The sequence below is a fragment of the Glandiceps talaboti genome, chromosome 8, assembly GCF_964340395.1.
Source record: "Glandiceps talaboti chromosome 8, keGlaTala1.1, whole genome shotgun sequence".
In the NCBI taxonomy this organism is placed as follows: Eukaryota; Metazoa; Hemichordata; class Enteropneusta; family Spengelidae; genus Glandiceps; species Glandiceps talaboti.
Window position 1 is genome coordinate 3,249,901 of NC_135556.1, and position 25,090 is coordinate 3,274,990.

The 25,090-nt window shown below is 36.2% G+C and overlaps 3 protein-coding genes across 3 annotated transcripts in view; 2 read left to right on the forward strand and 1 right to left on the reverse strand.

Moving 5' to 3' along the window:
• Nucleotides 1-16,357, forward strand: part of LOC144439044 (prolyl 4-hydroxylase subunit alpha-1-like) — a 33,739-nt gene extending 17,382 nt beyond the window's left edge. The window contains exons 5-14 of the mRNA XM_078128292.1: nucleotides 2,331-2,382; nucleotides 2,937-3,109; nucleotides 4,274-4,453; nucleotides 4,752-4,825; nucleotides 5,470-5,587; nucleotides 6,299-6,352; nucleotides 7,030-7,095; nucleotides 7,763-7,831; nucleotides 15,606-15,702; nucleotides 16,139-16,357. Of these exons, the coding sequence (XP_077984418.1) occupies nucleotides 2,331-2,382; nucleotides 2,937-3,109; nucleotides 4,274-4,453; nucleotides 4,752-4,825; nucleotides 5,470-5,587; nucleotides 6,299-6,352; nucleotides 7,030-7,095; nucleotides 7,763-7,831; nucleotides 15,606-15,702; nucleotides 16,139-16,212 (957 nt within the window). The 3' untranslated portion in view covers nucleotides 16,213-16,357. The remainder of the gene's footprint in view (nucleotides 1-2,330; nucleotides 2,383-2,936; nucleotides 3,110-4,273; nucleotides 4,454-4,751; nucleotides 4,826-5,469; nucleotides 5,588-6,298; nucleotides 6,353-7,029; nucleotides 7,096-7,762; nucleotides 7,832-15,605; nucleotides 15,703-16,138) is intronic.
• A 3,373-nt stretch (nucleotides 16,358-19,730) lies between these two features.
• Nucleotides 19,731-24,038, reverse strand: LOC144439028 (NADH dehydrogenase [ubiquinone] 1 alpha subcomplex subunit 2-like). Its single transcript, XM_078128270.1, has 3 exons — nucleotides 23,942-24,038; nucleotides 21,566-21,672; nucleotides 19,731-20,194 (listed from the first exon to the last, which is right to left on the reverse strand). Exons 1-3 carry the CDS (start codon nucleotides 24,031-24,033, stop codon nucleotides 20,106-20,108), a joined length of 288 nt encoding a protein of 95 aa, XP_077984396.1. The 5' UTR covers nucleotides 24,034-24,038; the 3' UTR covers nucleotides 19,731-20,105.
• A 315-nt stretch (nucleotides 24,039-24,353) lies between these two features.
• LOC144438707 (serine/threonine-protein kinase Nek1-like) overlaps nucleotides 24,354-25,090 on the forward strand; it is a 54,662-nt gene continuing 53,925 nt past the window's right edge. Inside the window, exon 1 of the mRNA XM_078127853.1 lies at nucleotides 24,354-24,739. Within this exon, the coding sequence (XP_077983979.1) occupies nucleotides 24,623-24,739 (117 nt within the window). The 5' untranslated portion in view covers nucleotides 24,354-24,622. The remainder of the gene's footprint in view (nucleotides 24,740-25,090) is intronic.

The window sequence follows — 25,090 nt, forward strand, 5'->3', positions numbered from 1 at the left end:
TAATTATAACTAGTCATTAACAACAATAACAATAACGGTAGCCATAACAACGATGATAACATCATCGAAAGCAACAACACATTTTGTCATCCTACGAGTACGACTCTAATTTTCCTATTAGGTTAAACTGTCGACTCCAGACATTTAAAAGACTAGATACAGTTTGATTTTACTGGATAGTAATTATTCTGTGTTGAAATTAGGTCATCGTAGTGGTGTTCTCGTAATCATTCATATTACATTACATTATGGTCGCTAAGACTGTTTCTTGCATTACACTGTCGCCTCCAACTATCCATAAACTTTACGACGAAGTTTTCAGTGTATTAATCTATTAGTAACCTTTAACCAGGTCAGGTATTAGGTTTTGCATTGAGAGATGTCAATCGCACTTTTGAATGTAACATCATGTATTAGTTTACACCAAATTGTCAAACTTAAGTAAACTGATATGTACTCTTTTCATCTGTCATGTTTCTAAATTTGTTTCACAATATACACACATTGCCACGATTACGACGGAAAGTATTCCTTGTCATCAGTTCTTGTTCCTTGTCACCAGCTCAACACAGGAACACGTATAGCTTGTTTTCACACTTCCAATCCATGTAGTCGATCACATGGTTTCATATAGATCACCATATAATCACATTTACCCATTTGAATAAAAGAAACTAAACTAAAGAAATAATATAACTGTGCGTGGCCCAGACTAATCAACGGAGTAGCAGTTTATATTGTTTTCATATAACTGTGCGTGGCCCAGACTAATCAACGGAGTAGCAGTTCAATATTGTTTTCATATAACTGTGCGTGGCCCAGACTAATCAACGGAGTAGCAGTTTATATTGTTTCACTAGTCTAGAAACCAGTCATGTTAGGATTTTGCTTTCCCTACCATAAACGTGAGAACAAAATCCTTACGCTACTTTCCCCGCCATAAACGTGAGAACAAAATCCTTAGGCTACTTTCCCCTACCTTAAACGTGAGAACAAAATCCTTACGCTACTTTCCCCGCCATAAACGTGAGAACAAAATCCTTACGCTACTTTCCCCTTTAAACGTGAGAACAAAATCCTTAGGCTACTTTCCCCTTTAAACGTGAGAACAAAATCCTTAGGCTACTTTCCCCGCCATAAACGTGAGAACAAAATCCTTAGGCTACTTTCCCCGCCATAAACGTGAGAACAAAATCCTTACGCTACTTTCCCCGCCATAAACGTGAGAACAAAATCCTTACGCTACTTTCCCCGCCATAAACGTGAGAACAAAATCCTTAGGCTACTTTCCCCGCCATAAACGTGAGAACAAAATCCTTACGCTACTTTCCCCGCCATAAACGTGAGAACAAAATCCTTACGCTACTTTCCCCGCCATAAACGTGAGAACAAAATCCTTAGGCTACTTTCCCCTTTAAACGTGAGAACAAAATCCTTACGCTACTTTCCCCGCCATAAACGTGAGAACAAAATCCTTAGGCTACTTTCCCCGCCATAAACGTGAGAACAAAATCCTTACGCTACTTTCCCCGCCATAAACGTGAGAACAAAATCCTTACGCTACTTTCCCCGCCATAAACGTGAGAACAAAATCCTTAGGCTACTTTCCCCTTTAAACGTGAGAACAAAATCCTTACGCTACTTTCCCCGCCATAAACGTGAGAACAAAATCCTTAGGCTACTTTCCCCGCCATAAACGTGAGAACAAAATCCTCAGGCTACTTTCCCCGCCATAAACGTGAGAACAAAATCCTTACGCTACTTTCCCTACCATAAACGTGAGAACAAAATCCTCAGGCTACTTTCCCCGCCATAAACGTAAGAACAAAATCCTTAGGCTACTTTCCCTACCATAAACGTGAGAACAAAATCCTTAGGCTACTTTCCCCGCCATAAACGTAAGAACAAAATCCTTACGCTACTTTCCCCGCCATAAACGTGAGAACAAAATCCTTACGCTACTTTCCCCGCCATAAACGTGAGAACAAAATCCTTACGCTACTTTCCCCCGCCATAAACGTGAGAACAAAATCCTTACGCTACTGGATTCTAAGGTATTACTTCACATGTCATATTTATGATTAATATCTAACATTTCAATCGATGGAGTAGATCGATCATGGGTTTTCATGTCAGTAGATTACCGTACAGTTGTATTTAGCCATCAACGTTATATGCAGTATTACTCAACAATATCAAATATCATTTCAGTTCGTCACTCAGACAATAATCGGCAGCGTATAAGTTTATTCTTTGTTACATCAATTGTCATACTTATGGTTCTTATGTAAAATTTGAATCTAATCAGAATTTGTTTTACGGTTTGGCAGGTGGGAAACTTAAAGAAAGCTCTTAATTTGTCACGTGAGCTGCTGAAACAAGGTATGTAGATATAGGCATATAAATTCAGTCTTAGACAAAGAAAATATGTACGTGGAATTCGAATACGTCGTAACGAATAACATTGATTGTGTCTCTCACGTCACGCAAGTTACAAGTATGCCTCATCAGTCAAAGAAAACAAACGAAAATAGAGCATTTCTCATAGCCATTACATTCTTACTTTAGGGAATGTCACTTTATAAATATATGTAGAATTCATGGATATGGCTCATTGAAATGAAAACACAACAGCGTTTAAACACGAGTATGAAAATGACGAAATCAAAACCTCCAGAATATCTTAGGATGTCATTCTATCTAGGCCTTTATCTATGCAGAATGTCATTCTATCTAGGCCCTTATCTATGTAGGAACTCATTCTATCTAGGCCTTTATCTATGGAGAATGTCATTCTATCTAGGCCCTTATCTATGCAGAATGTCATTCTATCTAGGCCCTTATCTATGTAGGAACTCATTCTATCTAGGCCCTTATCTATGCATCTTTCCTGTGACCGGTAATTCTAATTCAACCGTTCTTCATTTTTCCTATAGAACCGAGTAATCCACGAGTTTTAAGAAACGTCAGGAACTATGTGAGGGAAATTGAAAAGAAAGAACAGGAAGAGATGAAAGTGTTAGAAGACAAGACAAACATGCGACCACCGTCCAACTATCTGGCAAATAGAGAAAAGTATGAAGCGCTTTGTCGAGGAGAGACAGAATCGGTAAGAAACCTTCAAAATACTGAGTCAGTAGGTAATGAATATTTTGTCACTAATCACGTGTTTTAAAAATGAATCAGGGTTTCAATTTAATAAGACATTTTCAACAGAGAACTTTAATAAACAAAAATAACAACAACAACAACAACAACAACAACAACAACAAAAAAAAAAACCCTGTGGTATGTAACGCTAAGCTATTGACAATATTTGGTAGTTACAGACATGAGATATAAGTATACAATAGACACCGGTGGAAAGATAAACAACAAGGCGGAGCCGCGTTGTTTATCTTTCCACCGGTGTCTATTGTACTTATGCCCGACAAGTTCACAGGATGGCAGGATTAGTCCATCTCACCCTTGCTAAGATAAAGTACACACTGTCTCACCCCTTGCCAGGCTAGGTGATGATAATAACTGAGATAAAAGTGTACACATTCGGGTGAGGACACTCACAGCATGCGCAGTGTTCACGGCGAAGAAATAAGCCATACAACATTCACAAGCCCTGATATGACTGAACAACGAGACGTGTCTAATATTATAGTGTAGCTCATCTGAAGATGTGTGTAAAATTCGTTTTTTAAATGTTTACCGTTTCTTTTGAATGGTAACAGTTGTGCCCTTCATCCTTAAACCCTTACTGTGCAGTCACTACTCCATTCATGGTACAGTAGTATGACTTATTTTTAATACTACTCGCCACAACTATTTTTCTCCGTAATTAAGTTCTCCTCGTAATTTTGGCAAATTATTTTGGTCCGGGTCGTACTCTTGCATTTCATTCTTGAGACCATGGAGGCTCCCCTTCTCTATACTTCCATGTGCAGGCATATGGTTTCTGACTTTGCCGGACTGGTTTTACTTGAACTACAAAGGTCAACCCAATTCACACCTTCTAAGTCCCCCTTTGTCTTACACTATCCAATACTGATAAGACTTCAGCGGCAACTCAGACAAGGAGGTGGTTATAACCCGCTACACAAACTTTAATATTAGCTCCGGTAGAGGACTGCTAATCCCGTACATGTCAAACAATGTGTCAACATTATGACAGATAAAGGGCATAATATATGTTCTGTTCTTCGATCGAAGCATAGTGGTCATTTCTGTTCACACTGTAAGGCTGTTTACCTGTCTCAGAATTATAATGTTTATTTTTCAGCCATTGTCACTTTCCGAGGTCATTGAATTAAACTGTCACTATGCAACCAATGGCAACAGTATGCTCATATTGCAACCGGCCAAGAAGGAAATTGTGAACTATGACCCAAAAGTTATAGTCTATCATGACGTCATCAGTGACGTCGAAATAGCGCAGCTTATCGAGTTGGCAAAACCAAAGGTTAGTGATTGAAGGGTTCTTATATATTGAAAACATGTCGTAATTGTATGAAATGTAAGCCAGTATACGACACACACACACACACACACACACACACACACACACACATACACACATACATACATATATACATACGTACGTACGTACGTACGTACGTACGTACGTACATTCATTTAGATGTTATTCCCCAATATTTTTCTTCGTTCAGCCAAGGGAAATACTCGTGGCCTTAAGTGGGTTTTGTTTCTAGTTTAGTTTCTGCCATAAACTACTGATATCCTTATTCAATTCTATTCAGTTAAAGAGGTCATTGGTTGTCGATCAGGTAACTCAGGGTGGCGCTGCAGATGCAGATTACAGAATCAGCAGTAGGTTTGTATTTCTCTTGTTTTCATTACGGTTACAAAATAAGGAGTTCTTCTCAATAAAAATAAAAGGATTTTGATAATTTTAACAAAAGGTTGAGCATTTGTACGCAATTTTCGAATAAACGCGGGGCAAATAGAAAACCCCGACAAAACATTCTTACCATGATTTGAAACTGAACAGTGACAATATTGAATTGACTTGGATCCTTGTGAAGAATGTTGGTCTGATGTGTTATACCGAACACAAGGAAGAGTGGTGTTTGATTCGATAGTCGAGGAATTCCAAATATCAATAAAACTCGTAGAAGATCATTAATGATATACATATGGTTTTCATTTCATGTATCAAATTAAATTTTCTAACTCACTGAAAAGTTGATTCACTACTGTTCTCTATAAACTATCAGTTATATGGATGTAAAACGTGTTGTATAGCGTCAGCATAGCTCTATAAACTATCAGTTATATGGATGTAAAACGTGTTGTATAGCGTCAGCCGCATAGTCTCTATAAAATATCAGTTCAAAATGGATGTAAAACGTGTTGTATAGCGTCAGCCATAGTCTCTTTATCCCAAATTATGACATAAAACTGTTGTACGTATTATCGTCTGTGTATTTAAGTCGTCTCATAAATTGGTATTTCCAGTGGGTGGCTGGAGGATCACCATACAACCCTTGGAATTAAGCTATCCCGACGTATTTCCTACATAACTGGACTCAGTACGCTCTCAGATTCAGGACATCGACATGCTGAGGCCTGGCAGGTGAGATGTGAGAACGACGTCATGAGAAGGGGAGGAGGTACGGGTGGAGGTACGGGTGGAGTGGGAGTGGACAGGGAATTGTGTATCAAGGGTATGGGGAATCAAAAACCCGACACTGAAGAAGAATTAGTCGGTAAGGTACGCCGTGACGGGGTGCCCTCACGTATCGCTCAACCCCTCTCCTGAGAGGAGGCCGGTGAGGGCGGAACGACACGACGTATCTTATACAGTCTAAAAGAAGAATACGTTAGTAGTTGTTACGACAAAAGCAAAGAAAAGCATGGCAAACGGGTTGTCTCGCATATGTCATCGACTGTTCATCATTCAAAAGCGAAAATAATTGAGAATTTAGTTTAATTCTTTCAATAAAATACATTTAAAATTTCTGATATTAGTCAAAAACACAACAATTAGAGTACATGATCCACCTCTGAGTCAGTAATTTATAATTTATTTATTTGCACCCACAAAATAGTTTGTTGAAATATTTAATGTAATTGCGTCGGTATTGGTTGTGCAGATGAACAATCACAGAACAAGAATGTAGAATGGTTACTTAGACACCCCCCTCATCATATACCTTTCATTTACAGAGTCTTCAATGTAGTTTATAGCATAAAGTATCACCGTGAGTGAATCTCAGTTTGATTCTACTCACATACAGTAACTTGCAATTGTCAATGACTGAAAAATTCTCTTGTATTTCTACAGGTCGTGAACTATGGACTGGGAGGCCAATATGAGCCACATTTTGATCACTCAACCGTAAGAAAACTAGTCACTTTTTCAATGAATCATGTATGAAAACCAAATTCAGGCTGTTCCAGTGGTATTTACACCATTCTAACTTTGTTTTATGGAGTGACAATTGTTCTGTAACAGTAAATAGTCTTTCTCTCTTACACACTGAATTGAAAATAGACTTCCTAAGTGTTTGTTAAATTCTAGTCACATAGGCGTACTGGCTGGCCGACATTGCGTTCTAATTTACACATTTGTATTAAAGTCAAATACGAAGAACACATAAACGTGATGGCCAAACGGTAAACGATTATAGTTTTCTAACATAACACCAGCTCGTACCATGTATAGTTTGGGTTACTCGCATATTGTTTTTATCGTCAACTTGTTAAAATTGGAGAAAACATGGAAAAAACGATAATATCATAATTTAAAGAAATAAACTACTTTTAGCCAATGCACACTTTCAATTGATTAATATTCCGATGGAAAATTGATTTAAAAAAGTAGAACTAAACAATTTTGGCGAGATGAGTACCCCCCCCCCCCTCCAAAAAAACCCAAAACGGATGGTTTCTCATTGGACTACTGCTCATCAATATTGGTGATCTTTGATTTATGAAGATATCGGTATTATGCGTATATCTTTATGTATTAGGAAAGTCAAGTAAAATTGTCTCTTCTCAACAATCTTCTTCTAGGACGAGGACAAACCAGACATCCATCTACCGGGATCAAGGAATAGAATTGCTACTTGGATGTTTTACGTGAGTTATATATGACATTACACTTATATCTATATATACAACAATACATTGATGTCGCATTGTGTTGCAATACGTGGAAAACTTTTGTATCTTTTAGCTTTAACAATAAATGTTTCTACTTCAGACATACATGTAGTTTTTGTGCAATAATACTGTCATATTTCATTCCATTCAAGTTGAGAAGGAAAGGAGAAATACAATATTATACTGAATGGTCCTACATTTCACTCAACTTTCAATTTAAACAAGATGTATATATTAATTTGTAGAGAGGGTCATGACTTGATCGACACATCTTTGTCCCCAATGAAAGGTTAACATAATGTTATACATTCCTGAGATACCTAGATTTCATGCAATTCCGTATAAACTGGAGTGTTCTCATCAACACGCTCGTAAAAGTCGTTAAAGAATGGGTTTTTGAGGTAAACCTGATCCATTTGTCCACTTACTTTCTACATTATCGTACTCGTTTATCAGTATTAGTTGATATGTGCATTGCTCTCCCCAACCATTGTTTAGACCTTCCACCCACAACTAACTGATCCATGCTGTGTTCCCTATTTCGACTTCTCTCTTCGTAACATACATTTGCATATATCAGTGACTAAGGATGTCAGTGTCATTCGCTATTCATGTACTTCTGTCTGATTTTTTTTACACACAGTTAAGTGATGTTAAAGCCGGTGGATATACAGTCTTTCCGGAAGCGGACGTCTTCGTACCACCAGTAAAAGTAAGTTGTAATTCTGTCAGTGTTTAGTAACTACACAAATGTACACAAAGTTATAGTCTTAGTTTGATTCTACTCACATAGTCATAGTCTTAGTTTGATTCTACTCACATAGTCGTAGTCTTAGTTTGATTCTACTCACATAGTCATAGTCTTAGTTTGATTCTACTCACATAGTCATAGTCTTAGTTGGATTCTACTCACATAGTCTTAGTCTTAGTTGGATTCTACTCACATAGTCATAGTCTTAGTTGGATTCTACTCACATAGTCATAGTCTTAGTTTGATTCTACTCACATAGTCATAGTCTTAGTTGGATTCTACTCACATAGTCATAGTCTTAGTTGGATTCTACTCACATAGTCATAGTCTTAGTTTGATTCTACTCACATAGTCATAGTCTTAGTTGGATTCTACTCACATAGTCATAGTCTTAGTTGGATTCTACTCACATAGTCATAGTCTTAGTTGGATTCTACTCACATAGTCATAGTCTTAGTTGGATTCTACTCACATAGTCATAGTCTTAGTTGGATTCTACTCACATAGTCATAGTCTTAGTTTGATTCTACTCACATAGTCATAGTCTTAGTTGGATTCTACTCACATAGTCATAGTCTTAGTTGGATTCTACTCACATAATCATAGTCTTAGTTGGATTCTACTCACATAGTCATAGTCTTAGTTGGATTCTACTCACATAGTCATAGTATTAGTTTGATTCTACTCACATAGTCATAGTCTTAGTTTGATTCTACTCACATAGTCATAGTCTTAGTTTGATTCTACTCACATAGTCATAGTCTTAGTTGGATTCTACTCACATAATCATAGTCTTAGTTGGATTCTACTCACATAGTCATAGTCTTAGTTGGATTCTACTCACATAGTCATAGTCTTAGTTTGATTCTACTCACATCGTCATAGTCTTAGTTTGATTCTACTCACTAAGTCATAGTCTTAGTTTGATTCTACTCACAAAGTCATAGTCTTAGTTGGATTCTACTCACATAGTCATAGTCTTAGTGTGATTCTACTCACATAGTCATAGTCTTAGTTGGATTCTACTCACAGAGTCATAGTCTTAGTTGGATTCTACTCACATAGTCATAGACTTAGTTTGATTCTACTCACATAGTCATAGTCTTAGTTGGATTCTACTCACTAAGTCATAGTCTTAGTTTGATTCTACTTACATAGTCATAGTCTTAGTTGGATTCTACTCACATAGTCATAGTCTTAGTTGGATTCTACTCACAGAGTCATAGTCTTAGTTTGATTCTACTCACATAGTCATAGTCTTAGTTGGATTCTACTCACATAGTCATAGTCTTAGTTTGATTCTACTCACATAGTCATAGTCTTAGTTGGATTCTACTCACATAGTCATAGTCTTAGTTGGATTCTACTCACAAAGTCATAGTCTTAGTTGGATTCTACTCACATAGTCATAGTCTTGGTTGGATTCTACTCACATAGTCATAGTCTTAGTTGGATTCCACTTACATAGTCATAGTCTTAGTTGGATTCTACTCACATAGTCATAGTCTTAGTTGGATTCTACTCACATAGTCATAGTCTTAGTTGGATTCCACTTACATAGTCATAGTCTTAGTTGGATTCTACTCACATTGTCATAGTCTTAGTTTGATTTTAATCACTAAGTCATAGTCTTAGGTTGATTCTACTCACATAGTCATAGTCTTAGTTGGATTCTACTCACATAGTCATAGTCTTAGTTTGATTCTACTCACATAGTCATAGTCTTAGTTGGATTCTACTCACATAGTCATAGTCTTAGTTGGATTCTACTCACATAGTCATAGTCTTAGTTTGATTCTACTCACAAAGTCATAGTCTTAGTTGGATTCTACTCACATAGTCATAGTCTTAGTTGGATTCTACTCACAAAGTCATAGTCTTAGTTGGATTCTACTCACATAGTCATAGTCTTGGTTGGATTCTACTCACATAGTCATAGTCTTAGTTGGATTCCACTTACATAGTCATAGTCTTAGTTGGATTCTACTCACATAGTCATAGTCTTAGTTGGATTCTACTCACATAGTCATAGTCTTAGTTGGATTCCACTTACATAGTCATAGTCTTAGTTGGATTCTACTCACATTGTCATAGTCTCAGTTTGATTTTAATCACTAAGTCATAGTCTTAGGTTGATTCTACTCACATAGTCATAGTCTTAGTTGGATTCTACTCACATAGTCATAGTCTTAGTTTGATTCTACTCACATAGTCATAGTCTTAGTTGGATTCTACTCACATAGTCATAGTCTTAGTTGGATTCTACTCACATAGTCATAGTCTTAGTTGGATTCTACTCACATAGTCATAGTCTTAGTTTGATTCTACTCACAAAGTCATAGTCTTAGTTGGATTCTACTCACATAGTCATAGTCTTAGTTGGATTCTACTCACATAATCATAGTCTTAGTTGGATTCTACTCACATAGTCATAGTCTTAGTTGGATTCTACTCACATAATCATAGTCTTAGTTGGATTCTACTCACATAGTCATAGTCTTAGTTGGATTCTACTCACATAGTCATAGTATTAGTTTGATTCTACTCACATAGTCATAGTCTTAGTTTGATTCTACTCACATAGTCATAGTCTTAGTTTGATTCTACTCACATAGTCATAGTCTTAGTTTGATTCTACTCACATAGTCATAGTCTTAGTTGGATTCTACTCACATAATCATAGTCTTAGTTGGATTCTACTCACATAGTCATAGTCTTAGTTGGATTCTACTCACATAGTCATAGTCTTAGTTTGATTCTACTCACTAAGTCATAGTCTTAGTTTGATTCTACTCACTAAGTCATAGTCTTAGTTTGATTCTACTCACAAAGTCATAGTCTTAGTTGGATTCTACTCACATAGTCATAGTCTTAGTGTGATTCTACTCACATAGTCATAGTCTTAGTTGGATTCTACTCACAGAGTCATAGTCTTAGTTGGATTCTACTCACATAGTCATAGACTTAGTTTGATTCTACTCACATAGTCATAGTCTTAGTTGGATTCTACTCACTAAGTCATAGTCTTAGTTTGATTCTACTTACATAGTCATAGTCTTAGTTGGATTCTACTCACATAGTCATAGTCTTAGTTGGATTCTACTCACAGAGTCATAGTCTTAGTTTGATTCTACTCACATAGTCATAGTCTTAGTTGGATTCTACTCACATAGTCATAGTCTTAGTTTGATTCTACTCACATAGTCATAGTCTTAGTTGGATTCTACTCACATAGTCATAGTCTTAGTTGGATTCTACTCACAAAGTCATAGTCTTAGTTGGATTCTACTCACATAGTCATAGTCTTGGTTGGATTCTACTCACATAGTCATAGTCTTAGTTGGATTCCACTTACATAGTCATAGTCTTAGTTGGATTCTACTCACATAGTCATAGTCTTAGTTGGATTCTACTCACATAGTCATAGTCTTAGTTGGATTCCACTTACATAGTCATAGTCTTAGTTGGATTCTACTCACATTGTCATAGTCTTAGTTTGATTTTAATCACTAAGTCATAGTCTTAGGTTGATTCTACTCACATAGTCATAGTCTTAGTTGGATTCTACTCACATAGTCATAGTCTTAGTTTGATTCTACTCACATAGTCATAGTCTTAGTTGGATTCTACTCACATAGTCATAGTCTTAGTTGGATTCTACTCACATAGTCATAGTCTTAGTTTGATTCTACTCACAAAGTCATAGTCTTAGTTGGATTCTACTCACATAGTCATAGTCTTAGTTGGATTCTACTTACATAGTCATAGTCTTAGTTGGATTCTACTCACATAGTCATAGTCTTAGTTGGATTCTACTCACATAGTCATAGTCTTAGTTTGATTCTACTCACATAGTCATAGTCTTAGTTGGATTCTACTCACAAAGTCATAGTCTTAGTTGGATTCTACTCACATAGTCATAGTCTTAGTTGGATTCTACTCACATAATCATAGTCTTAGTTGGATTCTACTCACAGAGTCATAGTCTTGGTTGGATTCTACTCACATAATCATAGTCTTAGTTGGATTCTACTTACATAGTCATAGTCTTAGTTGGATTCTACTCACATAGTCATAGTCTTAGTTTGATTCTACTCACATAGTCATAGTCTTAGTTTGATTCTACTCACATAGTCATAGTCTTAGTTTGATTCTACTCACATAGTCATAGTCTTAGTTGGATTCTACTCACATAGTCATAATCTTAGTTGGATTCTACTCACATAATCATAGTCTTAGTTGGATTCTACTCACATAGTCATAGTCTTAGTTTGATTCTACTCACATAGTCATAGTCTTAGTTTAATTCTACTCACATAGTCATAGTCTTAGTTGGATTCTACTCACAGAGTCATAGTCTTAGTTGGATTCTACTCATATAGTCATAGACTTAGTTTGATTCTACTCACATAGTCATAGTCTTAGTTGGATTCTACTCACTAAGTCATAGTCTTAGTTGGATTCTACTTACATAGTCATAGTCTTAGTTGGATTCTACTCACATAGTCATAGTCTTAGTTGGATTCTACTCACATAGTCATAGTCTTAGTTGGATTCTACTCACATAGTCATAGTCTTAGTTGGATTCTACTCACATAGTCATAGTCTTAGTTTGATTCTACTCACATAGTCATAGTCTTAGTTTGATTCTACTCACTAAGTCATAGTGTTAGTTTGATTCTACTCACAAAGTCATAGTCTTAGTTGGATTCTACTCACATAGTCATAGTCTTAGTTTGATTCTACTAACATAGTCATAGTCTTAGTTGGATTCTACTCACAGAGTCATAGTCTTAGTTGGATTCTACTCACATAGTCATAGACTTAGTTTGATTCTACTCACATAGTCATAGTCTTAGTTGGATTCTACTCACTAAGTCATAGTCTTAGTTTGATTCTACTTACATAGTCATAGTCTTAGTTGGATTCTACTCACATAGTCATAGTCTTAGTTGGATTCTACTCACATAGTCATAGTCTTAGTTGGATTCTACTCACATAGTCATAGTCTTAGTTGGATTCTACTCACATAGTCATAGTCTTAGTTTGATTCTACTCACATAGTCATAGTCTTAGTTTGATTCTACTCACATAGTCATAGTCTTAGTTGGATTCTACTCACAAAGTCATAGTCTTAGTTGGATTCTACTCACATAGTCATAGTCTTGGTTGGATTCTACTCACATAGTCATAGTCTTAGTTGGATTCCACTTACATAGTCATAGTCTTAGTTGGATTCTACTTACATAGTCATAGTCTTAGTTGGATTCCACTTACATAGTCATAGTCTTAGTTGGATTCCACTTACATAGTCATAGTCTTAGTTGGATTCTACTCACATAGTCATAGTCTTAGTTTGATTCTACTCACATAGTCATAGTCTTAGTTTGATTTTAATCACTAAGTCATAGTCTTAGGTTGATTCTACTCACATAGTCATAGTCTTAGTTGGATTCTACTCACATAGTCATAGTCTTAGTTGGATTCTACTCACATAGTCATAGTCTTAGTTTGATTCTACTCACTAAGCCATAGTCTTAGTTTGATTCTACTCACAAAGTCATAGTCTTAGTTTGATTCTACTCACATAGTCATAGTCTTAGTTGGATTCTACTCACATAGTCATAGTCTTAGTTTGATTCTACTCACATATTCATAGTCTTAGTTTGATTCTACTCACATTGTCATAGTCTTAGTTGGATTCTAATCATATAGTCATAGTCTTAGTTGGATTCTACTCACATAGTCATAGTCTTAGTTTGATTCTACTCACATAGTCATAGTCTTAGTTGGATTCTACTCAAAGTCATAGTCTTAGTTGGATTCTACTCACATAGTCATAGTCTTGTTTGGATTCTACTCACATAGTCATAGTCTTAGTTTGATTCTACTTACATAGTCATAGTCTTAGTTGGATTCTACTCACATAGTCATAGTCTTAGTTTGATTCTACTCACATAGTCATAGTCTTAGTTTGATTCTACTCACTAAGCCATAGTCTTAGTTGGATTCTACTCACATAGTCATAGTCTTAGTTTGATTCTACTCACATAGTCATAGTCTTAGTTGGATTCTACTCACATAGTCATAGTCTTAGTTGGATTCTACTCACATAGTCATAGTCTTAGTTTGATTCTACTCACAAAGTCATAGTCTTAGTTGGATTCTACTCACATAGTCATAGTCTTAGTTGGATTCTACTTACATAGTCATAGTCTTAGTTGGATTCTACTCACATAGTCATAGTCTTAGTTGGATTCTACTCACATAGTCATAGTCTTAGTTGGATTCTACTCACATAGTCATAGTCTTAGTTGGATTCTACTCACAGAGTCATAGTCTTAGTTGGATTCTACTCACATAGTCATAGTCTTAGTTGGATTCTACTCACAGAGTCATAGTCTTAGTTGGATTCTACTCACAGAGTCATAGTCTTGGTTGGATTCTACTCACATCGTCATAGACTTAGTTTGATTCTACTCACATAGTCATAGTCTTAGTTGGATTCTACTCACATAGTCATAGTCTTAGTTGGATTCTACTCACATAGTCATAGTCTTAGTTGGATTCTACTCACATAGTCATAGTCTTAGTTGGATTCTACTCACATAGTCATAGTCTTAGTTTGATTCTACTCACTAAGTCATAGTCTTAGTTTGATTCTACTTACATAGTCATAGTCTTGGTTTGATTCTACTCACATAGTCATAGTCTTAGTTGGATTCTACTCACATAGTCATAGTCTTAGTTGGATTCTACTCACATAGTCATAGTCTTAGTTGGATTCTACTCACAGAGTCATAGTCTTAGTTGGATTCTACTCACATAGTCATAGTCTTAGTTGGATTCTACTCACATAGTCATAGTCTTAGTTGGATTCTACTCACATAGTCATAGTCTTGGTTGGATTCTACTCACAGAGTCATAGTCTTAGTTGGATTCTACTCACATAGTCATAGTCTTAGTTTGATTCTACTCACTAAGTCATAGTCTTAGTTTGATTCTACTCACATAGTCATAGTCTTAGTTGGATTCTACTCACATAGTCATAGTCTTAGTTGGATTCTACTCACATAGTCATAGTCTTAGTTTGATTCTACTCACTAAGTCATAGTCTTAGTTTGATTGTACTACATGTTGCCAACTGATTAAATCACATCAATCAAGTCATAAAAAACATCATACACTGCAAAGTTGTGTTATTTTCAGTACTGATCATACAACCTTACTCACAGGGGACAGCAGGCATGTATTAGATTGATTGATTGATTGATTGATTGATTGGTTAATTGATTATTTAATTACTTGAATGATTGATTGGTAAATTGAATGGTTATATTTTGTGTGATATTGATCAATTGACTGATTGATTGTGGTGATATAAACTTTTTTCCTTCTTTCCCTGGCTACTTTTCTCTCTTTCAGCTGTATATAATGCTCTCTTTATTGACTAAATAAAGACATTTTGTTCATTCTTCTCCTCTTATCTAAATTAAAACACACCTAATTTAATAATTACCAAGGCATCGGTTACAGGAACAATTTGCTTTATCTCTTATCTTCTGGGAGATTATATCACACCAAACAAACACTCAGCCATGTACAAACTAGTATACAAGAGAGCTTTTGTAATGTACTACAACTTGAAAGAGGCCAATGGTTGTACGACGACGCATTTGTTGATAACCAAACATCTTTATTCCTGTAATGATGACTCCATGTTCCTCTTTAACAGAATGGTGCTGTGTTTTGGTATAATTTAAGGCCTTCCGGTAAAAGTGATGAATTGACAAGACATGCTGGATGCCCAGTACTTATTGGAAATAAATGGGGTAAGATCAGAAACACGCTGATTTGTACCAATATACGTGGAATCACTTAGATGTGAAACTAGAATGACCTTCTAGCCATCTTGTAAACCAATATTATTACAACAAATGTACAGAGAAAATCTTCCATTCAGGGATGCTTTTTTGAGTGTCAGTGTCAGTAATAGTGGTTGTCATGGTTCCTGCTGGACACCAACACTGTCTCTTTATTACAGCTGTAACAAGATTTTGATAGTAAAGTACTACAAGTGTATATTTAGGGGCATATGTTGCTTGCAGTGTGAGTTGTGCTTCACATAACAGATACAGCATGATCTAGTCTCTGTAAAACTTGATAATGTACAATTTTATTTAACTAAAGTCATTTATATCAACTTTATTATAATCGCCCCTAATTAGTATGATCAACAAAGTCCCACATCTTTATGTTCTGTTACAGTGGCCAATAAATGGATCCACGAGAAAGGCAATGAATTTAACCGGCTGTGTGACCTTCATCCAGATGTGGACTGATTACAAGTACCATGGATCACTCTTTCCAGTGCAATATCAATTTTACCTCATCATGTACATTATGTATAATTTGATCTGTTGACTTTCCACCTAGCTTGATTTGAAAGAAATTTATTTTATATTTATTGACGTATGTCACAGTATTGCTGCCCCTCGTCAAGCCAGTGTGGTGATTTAAAAATAAAAACCAAAAAACCAAAACAAAAAATTCATTGGATTCTTCAAATCTGCTGAACCACTGCACCTTGCTATGTCATGTACTACTAGTACATGTATGTATACTATATAGGCAAAGTGTGAACAGTTTAAGCTAACCTAGCAAAGACGTACTTTCTCATGACAGCAGAGACTTATTTAGTTCTAGTGGAACTCTCAATGCTTTACTAGTACATGTGTCATTTAGGGTAGAAGTAAAACCAATAGATTTGGGTTGGTCATAGTATGGGGCTTACTCCTTCAGATCTAGTGCCTGCGTGAATGCATATACAAACATACACACAAACCACGCACGAACGCACGCACACGCGCACGCACACGCGCACGCACACACACACACACATTTGTTCAGTGGTCATAATGTGTATTTAGTTTGGATTTTTAATTTATGAAACAGTCTTACTATTTGGAAATACGATGTAAAATAACACACCAGGACCTTGTTTGACACTCCATAAATTTGTCAGTGTATGTAAAGCAACAAACGTTTTTTATCTTCAATTTTTCGTGCAATTTATTGAGTGCCAAACAAGGACTTGATATATGTTCTTTCACATTGTATTTCCAAGTAGAAAAACGTAGTACAGCTTGTTATATCAATTACAATTCTCAGATAAATGGCCAATTTCCATCCATATGGTCACTTTCATGAACTCCGTAGTCTGAAATTACACCCAAGTATATGAACTGTTCCAATCAATATACAACTGTATATTTGAACATTTTATCATGTCTGAGTGGAAACCATAGCAACTAAGTATGGGTAAAATGATCAAAGTAACACGTTTCCATCACATGATTATTTGTGCAAACATTTATTTATGTGGATAATCATCCATTTTCACTATGTGAAAACTTTCATCATCATCATCATCATCATCATCATCATCATCATCATCATCATGCATGCGACTCTTTTATTGTCATGTCTTATTGTTCCCTTGGATGTCGGACCTCAAAAACCTATATGTGGATGTAGATGTGGATGCATGTGGTTGTATATTTTTGAAATTTGTCAGTGTTTGTATCAGCTTAAATTACAGTATCTACTTTGACCTGTTCATTACAGTATCTACTTTGACCTGTACATTACAGTATTGTTATATTTATAACAGATTGCATTCTCTACAAATCTAGCCGTCCTTATTAAAATTTCAGTACACCAATGACCTTTTACGTGCACTTTATCTGTATGTGTGCTTGAACGTCATTTTTTTTGCCTTTTCTGGGAATGCAAAATGAGGGAGTCTTTTTTTGAATGCCTTTAAAATTGTTAATGTTTCCATGGTCGAGTGATCAAACCACATGCCTCTTTCCACTGTGAGTGGTTAAACCACTTGCCTCTTACCACTACGGTGGGGTTTGAACCCATTCAGGGTTGTTGTAGGCAAGTGGTTAAACCACTTGCCTCTTACCACTATGGTGGGGTTTGAACTCTTGTAGGATTTGATTAAATTTATCACGCTGAGTAAGAATGGCGTAGTTCAGTTGATTCTACCAAACATTACAGGTTTCCCCGGGTACTCTGGTTTCTTCCTGCATTAACACTGAATCTTCCTCCTCTTTTTGGGCAATGACTGTTGGGTGGTTTATTAATGAATAAATAAATAAATAGATAAAATAAACAAATAAGTATACTATTGAAATAATATACTATGTTTCTATGTATGCTCATCCATACAAATCACGTTATTATTTCAATATTATACAGGTGCATATATAGATATGAGCTTAAAATGATATTCCATTTATCCATCGTTGTTTGTTTGTAAAATGATTCCTTGGCTCCCTGTGATTTGATGGATAGCTGTATTCCTCATCAGTCATGTACATACGTACATGTCAACTTCATTTTATGGTTGATCCTGGAGTGGACATGTACAGATGTGGAAAGACAGAGAGGTTTCCCCTGAACCAAACACCCAACTCTACAACATTACAATCACAGACAGTACAGGTCCTTCCCAAATCAGACAACATCATCTGTTTACTGTCGTCATCCACATGCTCCCACCTTAAAAATAATCTGACCTTTCCAAGAGCACTGGAGCATCAAGGAGAGCTTGACAAATTGGTCTGTATTCAACTTTGATCTCGGGTAGAAGTGAGCACTGCGAAAATATTAATAGTTGATTTTCCGGTTCCAAGATACATGCACACAATGCATCTTGGAACCGGCAACAGGTCTATTCACTCTTGGAAAGGTTTACTTATTCTATTATGAAAACCGTAAACCTCCAAATGTTATGAAGTAAAATGCTACAAGCATCTCTATTAATTTTGGATTTGACAATTCGTCTGGCAGGGGTAGCATCCAGCTTAACCAAAAATGCTATAATACAAACAGTTCTCTGCTGGAGAAACTGCTAACACAAGTTTTTATGTAACAACATTGTACTACTACCCCCCCCCCCCCCCCCCTCCTTTTTCTAGGGTATGTACAACTCCATATACTATGGTAAAATGTCTAGTTTTGTTCACCAGGCTACCCAATAATTTTGCTACTTTTGAAATACATACAGGCATTTGAATGTTGCTAAGGCATGCATGGTCATGGTTGCTAGGGCCACTTTTCATGTCTTGGACAAGATGTGGTGAACAAATGCTACAAGCATCTCTATTAATTTTGGATTTGACAATTCGTCTGGCAGGGGTAGCATCCAGCTTAACCAAAAATGCTATAATACAAACAGTTCTCTGCTGGAGAAACTGCTAACACAAGTTTTTATGTAACAACATTGTACTACTACCCCCCCCCCCCCCCCCCCCCTCCTTTTTCTAGGGTATGTACAACTCCATATACTATGGTAAAATGTCTAGTTTTGTTCACCAGGCTACCCAATAATTTTGCTACTTTTGAAATACATACAGGCATTTGAATGTTGCTAAGGGCATGCATGGTCATGGTTGCTAGGGCCACTTTTCATGTCTTGGACAAGATGTGGTGAACAACTCTTCTAGAATCATCCTCACAAAGTTTCAGGGTCAGTCAACACATAATAGTTTTGGAACTAAGGATTTTTGATCAAAAAGTCACATTTTATACTAAATTTGAATATGACTGAAAAGATAGCTGTCTTGACGTGTCTCAACACATGCACCAAGATAAATACCTTTAGTAACATAGCCCCCCACCATGATTACACGAAATAAATAGCATTTCACTTTGCATTCATCTTTGAAGCTTCTCAAACATATACAACCAACTACGCACTCTCTGAAGTATATTGGTTGGATTGTATGCATATGATGATGGAATAAAAGAAACTAAGACAAGAAATCATTGTTTTCCTAAATGACTGGTACATGGTCTATTTATTGTCTATAAAATTGTATACCAGAACAATCCAAACAAAACACACACATTCCAGTGAAATTTTATGTACAATACATTGTTGTTATGGTTACGGCAAAGCAGACTGAATCATTGTACATAATATCACTAAAAACTTATAAGTCAAATTATTACAACATGCTGAATATTCCTGGTCCCACTAGAACCTACAGTCAAAACATGCTGTGAGCTGCAAGATACACAATGCAAGCATACACATGTCTAATGGTTTGTTGGCTGTAAACAAGGATAATTTCACTTTGTGCTCAATGTCAACTCCTCAATGTCTAATGATCAACATTCTACAAACACAGCATGAGGGCACCAATATTCACTGGACACATTATGGTTTCACAAGAAGTGTTTCCAGGGCTTTAGCAACTTGATCAGGATTCTTGTGAGTTAGTGTTACATATTTTTCTTTACCAAAATCTGGAAAGTAAAAAAAAAGAAGAAGAAAGACATTGGATTAGAGAACTCACGTTATGCTGTTGTATTACTAGAATTTGATATTTTGTTGGGTAACTTTGAAATGATGTTAATGTTACAAACACTTTTTGCTAGCTGTCAAATAAAACTTTGTATCTGCTATTGTTGAAGTTGATTTTGGAATCCGTATAAAAAGAAACTGTAGTATAGAAAAGTATAGTGATCAAGTCTTTTTTTTTTTTATATATGTACCACAAAAAACTTATCTTTGTCATTTGTTGCCATGGCAAAGCAACTTATTTCAATTTATAAATTTGAAAACAGACAATTTTGTGGAATAAAGACATTTGACATGCAAGTGTGTTGTCCTGACAATGGTGACTAATAACATAACACTACAGAATTGAATTTGTAAATTGTGCCCAAGTAGAAAGACTGTTTGCATTCACAATATGTAATTTGCATATATCCTTTGGAAGTTTTATAAACAACTGTGGGCATTTCATTGCAAATCAAGGATTAATTAGTCAATGTATTATCATATTCAAAATATCATATGAGGAACCTAAAGTTTGCACAACGTACACTTGCTATAATTTGACTCTTTTTCTGCCAACTTTGAATTGTGATTCTGTCTTTAATTAAAGGAGAACACAGGTGAGATCATTTCATCTTAGCTGCATTTCTTTATGTTTTGGGGATTCAGTACAGTCATTTTCACCAATTCTGAATCATGTGGCCTCTCTAGAACAGACTACATGTAAGATTAGAAGAAGCCTTTCATACAATAGGTGAGGCATCCTGGGAAAACAAAGTTAGAACCTCCTTATTTCTTTTAACAATATCCCCAGCATTGATTGGGCAAGGGTTAAAGAGAATGAGAGCACCAAACTGTGTTTCCCAGAATGCCTCCCCCTAGTGTACAGAGGCTACTTTGAAGCAAAATTTGTCAATTTTATGAACTCTATGAGTCTACTTCCGAGAGACTGCATGATGCAGGATTCGTGAAAATAACTTTTCTGTAGTGAATATAAAATCAGTGCAGCTTCACCTGTGTTCCCCTTGAGTATGACATATTCTGGTTGTCTGAAAGATAAAAGATTGTTATGTTACGCCACTGGGGGCGCTGTTCTGGACCAGATTCAAGCAGAGGTTAGGGGTAGAATCAATACATACAATAACACATTTAAAGTATAAACATTGTAAACAAGTTTACACAGTTCTAGTTTTTCCAGTTTTGATGACGTAATTATACTACAAAGAACATGAAACAAAATGTGTGTGTGGGGGGGGGGGGGGGGGGGGCTTTTTTGATATTTCATTTCATTTAGCTGCATTATGTGTAACAAGTGTATAGCATATTTTGGTACTTACCATATCTTGCATACACCCTTGGTTCAATACCACTACATTCTCGGATCAGGAGGGGAAACCTTGGATTGGACTTTTTGATGGTTACATAATTCTTCTCTATGAACTCTCTGTAAAGAAAAATAAAACATTTACGGTACAATATATGTTTTTGAAAAATGTAAGCAACAGCTCATCAATTTTATGTCATTATCCTACAAATAATATTGGTATTATAAGTAATTGTTAGTTGTGAAAATCTGAGTGCAGTAATGTCATGTAAAATTTTTAATTTACACATGGCAAATAATACTGCTCATTTCATGCTGTGATACATGTAGTCTTGCTGAGTCCCACACTACCGGGTAGGCTATAATTCTGAAAAAATACTAGAAAGCAATCTACAGTGACATATTTTACCTTATGCATAATTCTCCTGACAGAGTATTTCATTTCTGGGGAAAACACTTGGTACATATTCAAGTATGATGATAACTCTGGAAATATATGCTCTGAGGAATTCCTCTCTATCTAATACCTTGAGATTGCACAAAGAGTATGGGGGTTTTCTACAAAATTCCATGCACACAAAATACAGAAATAAACTTTAAATTACTAAATTCAACCCACATGTATGTCTTGTCTATTCTGTAATTTCTTGACTAACGTTCGCTCCAGTCACAAAATGGTCAATGGTAAGTCATGCAAACAGACTGGCCCAATGTTGCACATGTACACAACCTTGTACACATGTACACTGCACTCTGTGGTCATATCTGTTTGGCGACTCAAGCAAACATTAGCCAGATGATGACAGAATAGACAACACACTGGTTGAATTTAGTGATTGAAAGCATTCTGGATTTTTAATAGTCATTAGTGAGGGTATGGGTGGGCTTTTTACTGAAAATCCATGCACACAAAATAGAATTTAGATTTTTAGATAGGAAGGAATCATAGCAGAGATGGCTGAAGACGTGTCAGAGTCCTTGGAGTGTATGTTTCCATAGTCCAGGAAGGCTCTGACTTGAGTATGAAGTCAGATATATATGGTTGGTATGACTCCGTTCTCAGTCAGAGTTCTACATGTAAGTGCTCTCAAACTTGCAATCACACATTGTGACAATGTTAAAACTTTTGAGTTTGGCACTGATTTTCTCCATGTAAAACATGTAAAGTTGTCAATAGATCATCTATTCTAGTTCCTGACGGACCGTATTCCATACTACCTTGTTATCTTCATACTATACCGTCTAGTCAATCCCGTTACCATTACAGAATTCTGTGCAAGAATAAAGGGATTGACTAGACAGTATAGTATGATGGTACCATAGTACAGAATACAGTCCGTAAGGAACTAGACTATCATTCTTCTCTTCCAACCTTCAATGGCAACTTGTCAAATAATTTCCAGTCATTTTTTTAAAGGCACAGCTCAAGAAAGATGACTTTTCTCTCCAAAAGTTGACTTCCGGGTCATGAATGATATTGAGATGTTGCGTCCTCGTTCACTAATTACTATGTGTAGTTAGAACAATATGTGTGTATTATACGCGTACATGACCCTATCAACTATCATACTGGTCTGTGGACTTGTCAGTGAATGAGGGCCCACTATCTCATTATTTATTGAATGCATTGTTCACAAGTTTGAGAGCACTTGGATCTCTGACTGAGAACAGAGTCATACATGTACCAACCAAATATATTTGACTCGTACTTAATAAACATGCAAGTCAGCTCAAAACCTTTTTGGACTAATATTTCTTGGGTTCAATATCTCACATGCTTTTCCAAGACTGTTTCACCATCCTCTTAATTATTTTATAATCTATATTTTCTAATGATGTTTTGATTTTATTACATGTCAGCTATATCTTGTAAGTATATCATTTTCTAAACTTATAAAGTCTGACATTATAATCTGTCCTTTCAATAATTAGTACTTGGGGAATACCCTTCGCTTGAGTTCACTACAAATGTTTCATCATTCCTACCTCCCATGTAGTCCTCCTTGCAGACGGAGTCGGGAGTAAGTTGTCCCGTCAGAGTCGTGTCTCGTGCCCCGTCTGCTAACAGGGCTATAGATGTCAGGCTATCTACGTACTTCCCATGTACATGATGATGTACTTCTACTACTATACAAGTCCTGTTTGCATACGGAGTAATTCGGGACTCGATTCTGACAATTGTCCCTCCCTTCTGAGGGTCGTGTCAGTAATATAGACCGTGCACCGTCTGCAAGCAGGACTACTACTAACTAACTGACTGACACTACTGCAGCTGTGATATTGATAAACTTGGCTTCAGTACCATCAGATGTCAATAAGTATTGGGGTTAACGTCACTTCCTTTAAATGTTGAGTCCTCTAAGACCAGAAGAATATATAAGATGCCTACCTAACTCCTTGACTAGCTTGGGATTTCTGACATAGATGAATTCTGAGCTCTTTCACGAACTCTGGAAACCTTCTTGCAACAGCAGACGCCATTTTGATTCCGAAATGTACCGAGAAGTGTTCGGTATGTATCGTTCTTTTAGGGACCCTTAGGAATCTAATCAAAGTACGTGAGCGATGAATTGAAAACATGGATGAATTTACGACACTTCACAAGCGATAGGAATTTTTATGATTAATAGAGCTCATTTTTATTACAGTTGTCATGACATTCTTACCTTATTGTAGATCACTTACAAAGTGGGCCGTCTTGATTTTTTTTACTTGCTTGCAGGATATTTTTCATTTTCCCCATAATTCCGTTCGCGAGCGGCAGTTTTCAAGATGGCCGCTTTTCCGCAAAATGAAATTTTTGTAGACGGAAAACAGTCGATATGTAACTTGTAATGCTAAAGCCGAACTTTCCTAAATATTTGCCACGGAAATAATCGGATTTAATGAATTTGCAGCTTGACATTGTGGAAAGATCAATATCTTGTATAATTTATATATTTTGACTTGATCTCGATATTAGGAAGTCCGAACGTCTATTTTTCAAACAATACCTAGGCTATTGTTATTTCGGTACTTGACAGACTCGTCTTTACTCCAAGGTTGATCTTCAAGGTGAACTGACCGAATCATGGACAAGTACGAGAAAATCAAGAAAATTGGCGAAGGGTCCTTTGGAAAGGCTATGTTGGTTAAATCGAAGAAAGATGGAGAGTATAAAGTAGTTAAAGAAATCAGCATCTCAAAGGTTGGTTGTTTATTTTCATTTGTTGAGTTATTTGACAAAGGAAGGATACAACCGTAGGCTTCAAGTTCAGTGACACATTGACAGTGTCAACAAAAACATACAATAGGCATTAATCGAATGAAAACGTTACGCTGCTTAGTAATTCGTAATGTATCATGTTATGAGCAAACCAGCTGACAAAGCAATCCATGATACGACTGCCCATATTTGTCTGCCGACTGTCGTCGATTTATGTTTTGAACATTTCACCTGATGTATGACAGCATTACCCCGTGGGTGGTACTTCCATGGATTGACCTTGATTGAATATCAAATGATCCCACATCACCGTTGTGTATATCCTTATTGCAT